We start from the raw sequence: 14,240 nt of genomic DNA, 5'->3' as shown, positions 1-14,240 counted from the left end.
CCTAGGGAGTCTCAGCAACTTGCCCAAGGCTGCGCAGCCGCTTAGTGAAGCCCAGGCCCCACCCTAGACTCCGGGCTTTCCATCTGCGTGACTTGGGCATGCAGTGGGTGCTCATGGATGGTGCCTGATGGTTCACTCTTGCCAAAGCAGCCCCTCAAGGAAAGATGCCCAGGTTTGCTGGGCCTTCCAGGGGACCCTTCCTCTGTCCTCAGCCCTTCTGAGGTTTGGCCCTTGAGGGGCACTGAGGTGACCATATGGCAGCCACAACCAGGAGCTCAGGCTGCAATGTGCCCCAACCCCAACAAACACACAGAGAAAAAGAGGGTGGAGTGTGCCAGAAACCCCAGCCTCCGAAACATGGGTGTGCCTGCCCTCGGTCCTGGGCTGCCAAGTGCGTCCCAGGGAGTCACTGGACCTCCACAGCCCTTAGTCTGCAGCCACGTGGGGGAGGGGACTATGCAGAATGCTCCTGCCCCAAGGGAGGATCCCCGAATCAGCCACCAAACACTCTGCAATGACACAGGCTTGTGAAAGCTTTCACGTGCTGGCAGCATTCTCAGTGAGCCTCTCATCTCGGGAGAGCTGTGCCCTCCTCCTTTGCTGGAGGATTCTGAACCGGCCTGGGAACACCAAGCACACTGCAGCTGGTTCTGAGTGTTTTATCACTTAGAGCGCTTGAAAGACAATGACGATGTCAGCTTCTGTTTATCGGGTGCTTGCTGTGTGCCTCACTATGCTCCAAGGACGAGACATATATTGCGCCATTAAATCCTCCCACCAGCCCTGAAAGGGGGCACTGTCACCAACCCCATGTGACAGATGAGGAAACGAGGCACACAGTGCTCTACACTAACTTGTCCAAGGTCACAGAGTTGGAAGGGGTGCAGCCAGGCTCCAGAGCCCATGCTCACAGCCACTATGATTTCCCCTGGTCCAGGAAAGGACTTGAATCAGCCAAACTTGGCAATAGAGTGGGTGTGATGGGGAAAGGCAAGGAGGCTGCTGCCCAGCACAGGAGCTGTGGGGATATTGATGCCATTCACTGAGACAGGGGCACAGGAGAAGTAAGTCTGGTGGCAGGGAGGGCTGTAGTGACATTCTGTTGGGACAAACCGGGTTTGAGGCATCGGTTGGACAGCCTAGTGGAATGGACATCTAGGTGGGATCCTGCTTGCAGAGAGAAACCTGAGGCTCATAGTCCCACAGTGAAGCCAGAACCTGGACCCTGGAGCTATGACTGCAAGTGTGAGCTGCTTAGACCACGAGCCCCAAGAAGGAGCCCGCTCAGGGTGCAGGGTGCAAGGGCAGAGGCTCTCCGACCAGCCCATGTGTGCTCCCCATGTGGGCGCCACTCACCCTAAAGCAGTTGATCAGCACAAAGGACTCGGACCAGGACTGCAGGAACCCGTCCTTGGTGATGGTCAGGAAATACCCGGTCTTCTTGAACCGATGGATTAAAAACTCCACTTTCACAATCTCACTCCCATGATTCCTGTGGAAGGTAATGAGAGAGAAAAGGCCAATAAAAACAGAACAAAGCACAGAGGAAGATGGACAAAGCACAAGAGCAGCTTCGCTCACATGCACGCATGTGTGCGCACATGCACACCACCAAGGAAATCTAGCTGGCTCCGTGAGACAGGGCCACTGCCCCTCCTCTGAGGGGACTTCTATCATTATCTACGGGGACCCAAAGAAAAGGAGACCCAAGCTGATCTGAGATGGGGCTCCAAAAGCAGTAAGCTTCTTCTGTGAAATAGCCAGTCAGCTTCCTCAGGATGGCACGGGTCAGAGGAGACGAGAACAGAGGTCCTTTGCAAACCATCTTTTTTGGGAAAAACGGCCCACAGAAGGTGAGCGGAATGGGGCTTTTGACTGAAAACTGTAAAATAACACTGCTTTCAGCAACTGCTCTAGTGCTCCAGGGTAAGGGGGGGAATGAGGCCCAAGAATGAGATAAAAGTGGACAAGGGGACAGTAAGAAATTAGAGCCCTGAGTACCCAACTCTGCGTCTCCAAGGACACACACTGAGCCCAGCAAACAGCTCCTGGGGCCGACTTGGCCTTGCAGGAAGCCACATACAGCCTTCCCAGTTTCAGCGCCACCTTGCAGTGGCTTCTTTCCTGCCCCAAAGTTGGCTAAGCCAGCTATCTGGTTATTAAAGGGCACCGTGATTTTGACTTCCCAACACGTCAGAGCATACACTGTCCCACTTGATGTGCCCACACCTCTGGGTCCCAGCAGGGCAGGTAATGTCACCTCGCCTCACAGGGACCCAGGGGATAACCGTTTGCCTGGAGTTACATCCTGGTTACCAGCAGAGCAGCACTGAACCCAGGCAACTTGATCCCTACTCTAGCCAAAGCCCTTTCCCAGTGATCTGACCGGCAGCTTCAGGACAAGCCAGTCACTGTGCAACGCCACTGCGTCACAATCTCTGTAGAAGAGAGCGGAATCGGGCATCTGGACACTCCTCCCCCTCCTCTCCTCGGCCCAGAGCTCCATCCAGACCACGATGAATGTTCTCAGTCACCCTCTACTCGTCACTTCCAATTCTACCTCCTCTGTCAGGACCAAGAGACAGAGAGGAATAGATGTGGCAGATGAGAGCTATGACAAGTGAAGAGGGCCCTAGGGAAATGTCACCTCATGAGGTCTTGCTTCTTCATCTGCACAAGGACAGCACCTCCACCTCCTAGGATTGTGGTGGGACCAAGGAGATGGTGTGCTAGTGAATTCGGCCCAGGCTCGGTAAAGGAGAGCCAGCCTTTAAAAGCAGGTAATTAGGGGCCGACCCGGCGGTGCAGTGGTTAAGTGCGCACGTTCCACTTCTTGGTGGCCCAGGATTCGCTGGTTCGGATCCCGGGTGCGGACATGGCACTGCTTGGCAAAAGCCATGCTGTGGTAGGCATCCCACATATAAGCAGAGGAAGACGGGTATGGATGTTAGCTCAGGGCTAGTCTTTCTTGGCAAAAAGAGGAGGATTGGCAGTAGTTAGCTCAGGGCTAATCTTCCTCAAAAAAAAAAACAACAGGTAATTAAATACAATGTATCTAGTAGTTTCTCTGCCAAGCTGGAAGTGCTTTCCAGGTTTGCAGGTTGAGAAAATAAATAGGAGAAAACAGGGGCAAGCTTCTTGACAGTTTTGGTTCAGGTCTTTTCAGTACCTTGGGATTCTGAATGTCCCAAGGAAACAGAAAGACCAGTGAAGGCTTGGCTACATCAAGCCAAGTTTTCATGTCAAAATTTATGGTTATAAAATCTTTCATCATTCATAGTTATTGGCTATTCCTCAATTAAATCTTGACCAAAATTTTTTTTGAAGTTCCCCTTTTGTGGTTTTCATTAAACCGTCTTCTCTATTAAACTTGAGGCTGCTTGCAGGCACAGCCTGCCTTCTAGTTTGTGGTCTTCCCCGAGGTCTGCTCTGGGTGGTCCCCTGAGGACAGACCCACCCACAGCCCCTCCTAACCAGGCCACAAATGTAGGTTACCACATGTTGTACCAGAAGACTCAGCTCCCAGATGCTGGCCGCCTGCACCTGGCAGTCGGTGCTCCAACCCAAGATGGGCTCTGGGAAGCAAGCCAGTGGCCTACAGGCAGCCCAGCTCAAGAGACCTGGGTCAGGGGGCCGGATCCACTGGGGTGCTCCTCACTCTTGGGGAGTTGAGAGGGGTGGGGGCAAACAGGGCCATGGCACAGAGAGAGGAAAAGGCGAAGCTCCAGAGGGCACAGCGGGGAGGAGCCACAAAGAGGAGAGAGCAGGCAGGGTCAGGCAGAAGTCAAGGCAGGGACAGAGCCACATGCTCCAGGAAAGATGGGGCGGCTGCCCCCAGGGCCCAGTGCAGCTCGAGGAACAGTTCTTGCGATGGCTCTCACTCCCTGTCACCTCAGAGGAAAGCCCTATCCACGCTACGCGAGCCATCTGTGCCTGCCTGTCCGAGGAAGCAGGAGAGTGTGCACGCTGTGCAGAGGGACTGGGAGGGCAAACAGAGCAAGCCCACCACCTTCACGTGCCCTCTCTGAGCCTCAGTTTCCTTTCTGTGAAGTGGGACCTGTAAAATGGGACACATCAGCTACCTTAATGCTCAAGCCTACCTACAGGGCTGTGAGGCTGAAATGAGCTAAAGAACATCAGGCACTGGGCCAGATAGCAGGCCCCTAGCGGGCCCGAGGGAGTGGCTCAGGGATCTAGGAAGCGGGGCTCACTGCAGGACTAGTCTAGCCTTGTTCAGACATCCCCTTCAGTCCAGGGAGAGGCTCCTTACAGGGGGATGATCCTCATGGGAAGCTGGAAGTGCAGACGGTACTGGCTCTTCATCATCTCCTTCCCCCGGAATTCGCGTATCATGTAATCCACATACTTCGGCTGTCTCGGGAAGAAACCCACGGGAGGGAGGGCGTTGGCCAGAGAGGCTGAGCACTGGGCTCCGGGAACCCACGACTGGCTTCCAGCGTCCTCCCCATCGCTCCCAGCCCCTTCCAAGGGGCTCTGGGAGCCGTCTCCTGAGGCTGGCCAAGAGAAGCAGGCCAGCAACAGAGCTCTTCTTGGATCTGGAATGCGTGAAGGGTCTATTTGCAAGTACACAGCAGCACCTCCCTCCTTAACGTGTTTCTGTAATGCTAAACACATCATCACCTCACCTCCACATCCAGCACCTCATCTGAAACTCTTTATTCACCCCCACTTTATGGATAAGAAGACTGAGGGCCATGTAAGTATAGGAGTTGTCCCGGCTCATATATCAAGTTAGCAGCAGGGAGGACCCATAAGCCAGGCGACTAGGGCAACTCTAGACTCCACTGACCAGTCTCGTGAAAACATGGCTGAAGCCAAAACGGGCTACCATATGAAACTATAACAAAAAACAGAAATCAAAGAATTTAAGAAAAATCATTGTGTAGATGGCAAAGGATGTTGGAAACATGCTTATTATATCATATTAAGAGAAAGAAATGCAAAAAACAAAAATCAAAGAACAGAATGTGCACCCAAACCAAGGGAGAAGTCTGAAAAAGCAGTTAACAAACGGGTTCTCGGGGCAAGGCCCCTGGGTCTGAAGACAAGCTCAACTGCTAACTAGCCCTGTAATCTTGGACAAGTTTCTTAACTTCTCTATGCCTCAGTTTCCCCATCTATCAAATGGAGGTAAATAATAGCACCAGCCTCTTAGGATTCCTGTGAGGTTTAAGTAAAATAATAAAGAGCTTAGCACAGTGACTGGTGCCAACGCTGGTGATCATGTCATCATCACTACATCAACATGTCAGACTAATTTTTTGTACTTTTGTGTATTCTTTTGTATTCTGTATTCGTAAATGCCATATGTACTCATCATAGAACATTTAGAATCAGGAAAAAAACCCAGCATTATTATTAACATGCTCTAAAACCCTCACATTCTGGGATTTAAGCCATAGATTTGCCTGTCCTGAGTTACCATAAAGGGCCACGAGATGGTGAGGCATCGGCCGGCATCCCCTCAGCCGATGGGAGGCTAGTGTGCAGGAGAGCCCTGCAGCGGGCGGGGAGGGCCCTTGCTGCTCATGGCTGTGCACCTGTGCAGGAGTCACTGACATTCGTCATACACTTGCCTCTTCCCCGGGAGGGGAATGAACTGAGATGAGCCCAGCTCACAGGAGTCTCAGGAGGGCCCCCTCAAAGACCCAAGGGTTCCCTCTACCCAGCAAACACCCCAGAACCCACAGGAGGCCTTCTGATGTCGTGACTGCCATCTTAAACCCTCATGTGCTCCACGGACCAGCCAAGCCCTGTGCCCTCCAGCCTCCCTCCCGCTACTGTGGCAGCAGGGGCGGCCTCCTCACCCAGGTGACAAAGCCACTACAGTCTGTGTCCACCTTCAAAAACAGCGCCTCCAGCATCTCGTCTGACACACCGCTCACCATCTTCTTCATGGCCTTAATGAAAGCCTTCTTGTCCAGGGCTTCAAAGGAGAAGAAAGAACATCATCCACTTTATCACAAGTCACTCAGCCCCATCACCGGTGTTCCTGGATGTCTGGGTGCCGGGGAGGGACACACAGAGGATCACATCTGCAGGCTTCCCTTTTGCATCTCATCTGTTCAATGTTCCATCATCCCACAGATCCTGGCTGCACCCCTTCCACACAAGAGCACTGCGTTGGCCCCACAGCAGGGGTCCAGGGGGTACTGAAAAGTCAGATCCAAGATCAGATCCCATTTCTGAACAAATACGACAGGCCAGGCACTGAGACAAAGACAACTGATGAGGACCCCAAAAAGCAAATAATGGCGACAAAGAGACATAAATTCCAACATACAGAGGGAGAGGTGAAGTGCATCTTTTAAAAGCAATTAAAATACAAACTTTGACTGGAGGGAAAGATGGGGAGGGGAGAGGCAGAGAGGGCGGGGACAAAATATCCTCCCCACACTGGGTTTTGTGGCTCTAAGGAAATCTGTCTGCAAATGGGTCAATAACCCCTGTCTAGATGTCGTTTCTAACCACAGTTCTTAAAAAGTGCTTTTAAAACCCCTCCAAATAATTGAGGTCCTCACCCTGGCCTGAGGGCTGTGCACCTTCTGCCTCCCTCAAACCTCCCTTCCCACCATGGTCCCCTCACTCTCTGCTCCAGTCACAATGTCACCACATTCTCTCTCACCACCAAGCACACTCCCACTGAAGGCCTTTGCACCGTCTGGTTCCCTCCACAGGGAAGCCTTCCTGAGGACTATCTAAGTTGGCCACCCACCCCACTGCCCGGCTCCACTGTCCCCTCGACGTTCCTCATTACTGGTCCCGCCTGGGAGCTCTGGGAGTGCAGGGGTGAGCCTGTCCCCTCCATGACTGGGTCCCCAGCACTCAGCAAAGGTTTGTTCCCCGAGTGTTTCTGTCTGAACTAGGGTGCGATGGCGAGGATCCTGGGGCCCAGTATCATCTGTGTATATTCATACTGACCACCTAGTGGTGGGGAAGGCTCGTGAGGGAACTCTGGCACAGAGAGGTGAGGTCGCATGCCCAAGGTCACGTGGCTGGTACCAGTAGCCAGTAAGTGGCGGCACCAGAGGCTGACCCCAGCAATCAGGCCCCAGAGGTCACGCTCTCACCCTACTATGTGCTCCTCATAAAACACCTAGCACAGTGCTACAGCAGCAATTACTATTATTTCTTGCTAGATTAGGGAACAAATGAGAGCATGAACAGAACTTGTCTTGCTTAAAGAAGGATTCGTCTTGCTTATCTGAAGCTAGCGCCAAGAGGCTTACGCGTTCTGAGTGGCGCTTAATGGTCCTTCCGTGGATAAGATGGATGTCAGATGACAGCCCACCAGCACGGAGCCTTCCCCTCAGGAGAGAGCTGGGAGTCAAAGCACCTTTTTGTGGCAGTTAGTGAACAAACTCCTCAGGAAAGCACTGTAGGGACCGAGTCCTTCCATGGGTGTTTAGGAAACCATACATATTGCCCACTGCCGTAATATTTTAATATACTTCTTCTTATAAACAGTTTACTAAAAGTTTTCTGGGAATAACAAGAGAAGAGACACACAGGTATTTTGGAAAGGAAACGTACACTGTGGAGGCCAGGCAGGGGCTCTGCTTTGCCTCTGAAAGGAAGTGCTCGCCTATCTCACGCCAAAGGGTTAATTAATAGCTCTCAGAGCATGAATGTGAAAATATCCCTCCCTGGGGAGGGGTCAGTACTAGGATCAGGCAGGAGGGCACCTTCTGGGGGCTCCCTGGCTTCTGCCAGCCCACAACACTGAGCCACCAGTGACCTTGAACCACACCCGATGGTGCCGTTCCTTGTCCTTGGGGCCTCCTCCCTTCCAGAGGTGACCCCCTGGCCACTCCCATCTCCCTGGAGGCTCTGTCTGCTCCGGGCTCCACCGCCCACCCTGCCCTGGCATTCAGCATCTGCCTTGGCTCTTCTCGTCACTATCTTTGCTGTTCTGCTTGACACTCTCCTCGAGTGACCCCATCTATTCACCCATCTCCACATCTCAGGAGACAATTTCTCTCCCATATCCCTAACTCTATTTCCAAGTGTCCCTCTGGCTCCTCCAACTCAGCAGATCTAAAGTCCAATTTATTATCTTTATCCCACAACTTGCTCCCCTTTCCGGTGTTCGCCATCTCTGCTGATGGCGTCACCTCCACCCAGTCACCCAGGCTGAAAACTTGCACGGGGTTTTCAATTCCCTTTCTCCTAAATCCACACAGGAATCCTATGATCCTACAAGGTAGGTATGTCATTTTTCCCATCTTATAGATGAGACACAGAGGCACAGAGAGGTTTGGGGATTTGCCCAAGGACACACAGGGGCGCAGCAGGGATTTGAAACTGGAAGTCTTCCCTCGTCTCTGATATAATCTCCACTGCTCTATGCAGGGCTGTCATGTGATGAGCTGGGGCTCTTACAACTGCCTCTCAACCAACCCCTAGCCCTTAACGTATTAATATCAGGAGAAAAAAAGGTCTGAAATTACGCATAAAGTACAATTACAGACATGTGAAATCACACATAGCCGTGCGTGGCAGAGACGTAAGGCGGCCCGCATGATGTCCACCTGCTGGTGCTCATGCCCTCCTGAGATCCCGACCCCTTGAGCGTGGCAGGGCCTGTGGCTTGTTTCTAACCAACAGAATACGGCAGAGGTGACAGGATGTACAGGACCATGTGTACATGATTACATGATTATGTTCTGAGATTGTCGCACACATCTTGCTGGAGTTTCTATCTCCCTGGCCGGCTTGAGCCTTGACATCAGCCATGTTGGTGAGTCCTACATGGCCAGGAACTGTGGACAGCTCTAGGAGCTGAAGGCAGTTGCCTGCCAACAGCCAGGAAGAAATGGAAAGTCTCAGTCCTGTGGCTGCAAGGAACTAACTCTGCCAACAACCTGAGTGAGCTCAGAAGTGGATCCTTCCCCAGTCAAGCCCCAGATGATTCCACAGCCCCAGCTGACACCTGGATTGCAGCCCAGTGAGACCCTGAGCAGACCCACGAGCTAAGCCGTGCCTGACTCCTGACCCACCAAAACTGAGACAATAAACATGCTGGTTTAAGCCACTAAGTTTGCAGGAATATTGTTACACAGCAATAGATGATAAACCACACATATGAAATTGTTTGGAAGAAAATATACCAAACTGCTAACAGTGGTTACATTTGGGTGTTTGGTTAGAGGTTTTTTGTTTTTAAGTTTCTAGGTCCCAAACAGCCTCTAATATGCTTATAATACTATATAACAATAAAAAGTCTTAAAGGAGACACTGGATGCAAAGATGCTTGTCAAGTCTGAACCCTCCACACCCTCCAGGTGCTGGGTCCCACTCTGCGCAGAAGCCATACAGACTGAGGCCACAGGGCAGCTTTACCTCCAGTTGAGTTGACGTCATCCTCAAACATTTTCTCTACCTTGGCCAGGTGTAGCTCGGTAAACAGCTGAGACTCCTGCTGGAAGTCGGGCATCTGGCTAAGGGTGATGGATGATGCTGGGAAGCTAGGAACCTCCTTTCTCTTCTGGAATCCACCTGGGATGGACGCCTAGAACAAATATGGCTACAAGAACCAGGAGCTGAGAGGGCCGAACTCCTGAGCTGAACCTTGTGAAGCACATCTTATTGGAAGAGAGACTCTTAGGGGAATGCAGGATATGTAGTATTGCAGTGTGCTACTAACTGATGCAAACGAGTCAGTCTTAACCACTTTTAGACCTGGGAAGGCCGAGAAAGATCTAGTGTGCTTCTCCTGACTTTACAGAGTTAACCACTGTTCCCTTTTTACAGATGCCACAACCGAGGCTCAGCGAGGTTAGTGGGCACAGCCAAGGTTCCGCCTCACACACAAGAGGACTCTAATTTATAAGGTGCTTCAGTTCAGAACTCTATTGTCTCAAATCTCCAGTGGTCAGAATTCAAGACTCCAAGGAATCCAGTTCCATCTTCCCAGCCAATTTGATCTGGTCCTGACAGCCCAGACACCCCCCCGGCTCAGGTCAGATCATCTGCGCACACCCCAAAGCTCATGCTGACCCCTCCCCCAGGGGCTCTCGGCTTCCTCCTACTCACCTCCCCACATCCCTCCCCTAGCCTCCCCTATCCATCCAGCTCCCAACAATGCTTTTTCTCCTCAGCTCCTACACACGATTCATTCTGACACTTAGCCCAATGCTTCAGGTCACTAAAGTCTCAGGTCATCAAAGGCTGCCACCCTCAAAAGACTCCAGGCATGCGCTCTGGGATAACCATTGAGTGTTACTCGCTGAGACATGCTGCTTTGGGCCTTGGGCAGTCAAGAAGATTTTGGTTCAAAAAGCTAAAAGACAAGGTGGAGGCTAGATGGCTCACTCTCCCCACCCTCTCCCACCAAACAAGCAAATGTGCTCATCCTCTCGTGAACTTTCATTCATTCACTCATGGTCTACACACATTTGCCGAATGCCAGGCACTCTGGATACATGAGTGAACAAAGTGGAGACCTGCCATCATGGAGCCCAACAAATGAGCTAGTTAATGCTCTCACCAGCCCTGCAAGCCCCCAAATTCAACATTTCAGCACCATCTTTGGCTCTTCCCTTTCCTTCTATGCATCCTTGCTGTCCCTCCTATTGATTCTTACTATGACCTATCTCCTACATCTCAACCCTCCTCTCCTACATCCCTGTCCCACCTCAACCTCTGGCCTTTTCCTGGGACAAGTACAATGACCTCCCCTGACTGGGACCAGAGTTTGGCCTTCCCTTCCAATCCTCCTCCCAACACTGGCACCAATCATCTTTCTAGCAGGCAAATCTGATCATGACTTTCCCCTGGCTCTGACACATTCCAGGATACTCCTACCACCCTCAGCTCCTGAGTGTGGCATTCAAAGGTAGCCCTGACCTATCTTTCTAGTTTCAATGCACACACCATGGTCCAGGCACACCAACTGCTCTCCATCCCCAAACACAGCAAGCATGCCACTTGTACTCACATCATCCCCTCTACGCAATACAGACCATCTCCCCAGAGGCGAACCCCTACCCATTCTTCAAAGTCTGGCTCAAATGGCACCTCCTCCAAGGAGCTTTTCCGTAACTTTCACTGCTACCTCCAGGCTCCCAAACTCTGTTTCTATCTGCCATGCATGCATGATACTTGTGTGTGTCTGTCCATATGTGTAGAAAGTAAGGTGTGATGGGAAACACATGGCTATAGAGTCCCAGAGTTCTGTGTTAGAATTCTGCCTGGCTCCCTACTTCCAAGCTAATTTATTTTGGACATATCACATCACTTCTCTGAGCCACTAGTTTCTTCACCTGCAAAATCAAGATCCACAGTACCTGCCTTAGAGGGATGTGGGGAGACCTACACGACGCCTGAACACATGTGAAGCCCCAGGAGACTGTAGTTACACAATAAATGATAGCTCCTGTTAAACTTGCGGTCTCATAGTGAGCTCTTTGAAGGCAAGGCCATATTTAATTTATCTTAATTTAATTTATACTAATTATCTATTCCCCAGCCCCAAGCACGTAATAGACACTAAATACTTATCTAGCTAGATAGTAATTTGTACAGCCCATCCCACCACTATCACAACTTGGCTGGACAAAATTAAATAGAATCCATGTAGGACTGCAAATTGGTAGCCTCAGGTTTGCTGCACTTGGCTGATGCAGTGCTTTAAAAGGAAAAACCAGCCCACGCAGCGCACACTTCAGTTACCTACATGGCCTTGTAAATATCTGAGTTTGCAACCCCTCGTGCAAAGACTCATAAGTGATAGACTTCTATGTTAATGAGTGATGTTTGGGTGGCTCCAAAACACCCCCGCCCCCTTATCAACTCTGATTGTTTTCTTACCTTTTGAGGTTGAGGGCTCTTGGAAGACACTGGTTTTGACCTAGAATAGGGAACCATAGTCGTTTTAACTCCAGCCTTTGTAAGGAGCATGTGGGGGAGCTGACCTAGCCGGGTCACAGGAGAGTGGAAAAGAAGTCAGGGTTGGGGGTGGCTGCCCCATGCCCATGGACCACCCCCAGCATGCATGTGATGAGAATCCCTTTTCCCATAGGGCCTTCTCCAGCAGGGAGCTTTTCCCAAGCTTACAACTGTGAACCTTCTTTCCCCTGATGGAAAGTTGTCTTCCTAAAGCCCTGGGGCTTAGTGCCAGAGGCTTCCTAAAGGGGGCTCACCCTTTTCACAGAATTAGAAGGGGCATAGGAGGCCATGCTGTGGTCCAACTACAATTCACAGATTAGGAAAATAAGGTTCAGGGGCAGGCACGTGTGCAAAGGGCCAACACATGCTCCAGAGGTGGGGCAGGACAGGCCCCAACTTTCCACTGCATACACCCCCCTACCCACCCTCCAATGCCCTTGGAGACAGAACTCTCCTCACAGCAGCAAAGGATCAGGTGAGAGTGTGTGGAAGAGGGCCATTCCACGGAGCTCTGCTCTGAGAATATAAAGGGCACATTTCCACAGGGTCAGTGACACCTCCACAGAGATGTTAGGATTACTGGAGCGTCAATTCACCTCAAATAGCAAGTCCCACCAGGCAAGAATGGAGAGGGCACTCTGGGATGGCAGGGGAACGGACAGGAAAGAGTCAAGCCCTGGACAGGATCAGGGGACAGAGAAAATGAGCCAGCTTGGTTTGACAAAGGGTTCCTGGGGGAGAGAGCGTGAGGGGTGAGGGAAGGAATAATAAGAGACAAGAGAGAGAATAAAACTTGGAAGCAGAATGTAGAATCGTAAATATCTCACCAGAAAGACTGAACAGGATGAAGGGCAATTATGAAGATTCATCAGCATAAGATGGAGGGAGAAAGGAGGAGGAAGACTGAAGACTGGCCAACAGTGTCCTAACCTAACAGTGTCTTGGCAACAGCTCAGATGTAAGGACCAAAGGAGAGAGAAGAGGCAAGGAAAGGAGATTTGGAAGCCAAGAACCAGGGTAACTGAGGGAAATGCCAGAAACGTTTCCAGAAATGGGAGCAAGGAGGGAAAGTGGCTTAATGCACATGACGCTGGGTTTTCCAACTGGAAATAAAAGACAAATACCTGGAAATAGGGAGACTGACACTGGAGGCATGGCTATATTTAGGCAACAGAAAGAGGAGGGAAAACACACAAGAGACAGGATGAGTCAGCTAGGAGGATGGGATGCTTCACAGTGGGCCAAGATGATAAGGAGAAGAAAAGGCCACTGAACATGGCAAGTGAAGGTCACCAGTGAAAAAAGCTGCAGAAGTATATTTGTAAGTCCATTTCTGTTAAGAATATACACATGTGTATGTTGGCACAGGTATAGAAAGAGAGCCTGGAAAGGCACACCCCAAATGTAATGGCACTTATCTCTGGCAGGTGAGGTTAGGGAGGATTTCTATAGTCTAAATCATGCATTTCTCTACTTTTTTTTAATTCAAAAAAGGCTCACGGCAATCTCTAGGACTTATTTCAACAGAATGGGTAGAATGGTGGTAGTGATTTCAACTACTCATCTGTGACTGACCATCATACATGAGGGGTTGCTGCAGCATCATTCATAGCAGCAAAAAATAAAATAAAGTGAATGGCTATCAGAGGAATGGCTGAACAAATCAATACACCTGCACTCAGAACATGACCTAAGCACCCAAAGGTGAGTCTGACCTTCAGCAGCTGACTAGGAGGGACTTCCCTGAGGTACTATCAGTAAGGAAAGACGCAGAAAAGAGTGCACAGTATGCTGTACCAACCAAAGGCATGTCTATCGCCACATTTATACAGAACAGGAAGCATGGGTATGTATAAAGGAAATGAGTACATTCTGTTTTGCTTTCAAGTCTTGGCTAACAAGTGATAAAATTAACACCATCAATGAGGGAGCAAAAGACCATCACATGCCTCCTGGCGTGTACACTCAGGACCCGTTACTTCGATGGTATTACTGACAAACATGCATAACCTGAATCGGATCATGAGGACCAGACAAACCCAAACTGCAGGACATTCTACAAAATAACTGTGTTTTAGTCTTAAGATGTCAGCGTCACGGAAAACAAAGAAAAGCTAAGGAACTGTTCCAGATTAAAGGTGACTAAAGAGAGTCAACTGCTAAAGGCAATGGGTGATGCTGAACTGGATCTCAGACTGGGAAAAAAAACTCTAAGGGCCATTATCAGGACACTGGTGAAATTTGAACACGGATTCTGCATTCCTAGATGATACTGAGCTAACGTTGTTTCTTGCTTTTGACTATTATATTGTACTTATAAGAGAAAATGG

At 50.4% G+C, this 14,240-nt stretch overlaps 1 protein-coding gene across 5 annotated transcripts in view; it reads right to left on the bottom strand.

The window, feature by feature from the left end:
* Positions 1–12,707, bottom strand: part of EFCAB8 (EF-hand calcium binding domain 8) — a 65,048-nt gene extending 52,341 nt beyond the window's left edge. For 2 of the 5 annotated variants that reach the window (XM_046679950.1, XM_046679951.1), the window contains exons 1-5: positions 11,833–12,707; positions 9,364–9,532; positions 5,829–5,947; positions 4,271–4,371; positions 1,357–1,492 (exon numbers count right to left, since the gene is read on the bottom strand). In XM_046679950.1, coding sequence (XP_046535906.1) covers positions 1,357–1,492; positions 4,271–4,371; positions 5,829–5,947; positions 9,364–9,532; positions 11,833–11,922 — 615 coding nt within the window. In that variant the 5' untranslated portion in view covers positions 11,923–12,707. Of the gene's footprint in view, positions 1–1,356; positions 1,493–4,270; positions 4,372–5,828; positions 5,958–9,363; positions 9,548–11,832 lie in introns of those variants that run through there. The other 3 variants (XM_046679952.1, XM_046679953.1, XM_046679954.1) reach the window with 3 other exon arrangements.
* Between the last annotated feature and the right edge of the window lie 1,533 nt (positions 12,708–14,240).

The sequence above is a fragment of the Equus quagga genome, chromosome 12 (genome assembly GCF_021613505.1).
Source record: "Equus quagga isolate Etosha38 chromosome 12, UCLA_HA_Equagga_1.0, whole genome shotgun sequence".
NCBI classification, from domain to species: domain Eukaryota; kingdom Metazoa; phylum Chordata; class Mammalia; order Perissodactyla; family Equidae; genus Equus; species Equus quagga.
Note: the sequence above shows the minus strand (reverse complement) of the source record. Positions and strands in the feature narration are given on the sequence as shown.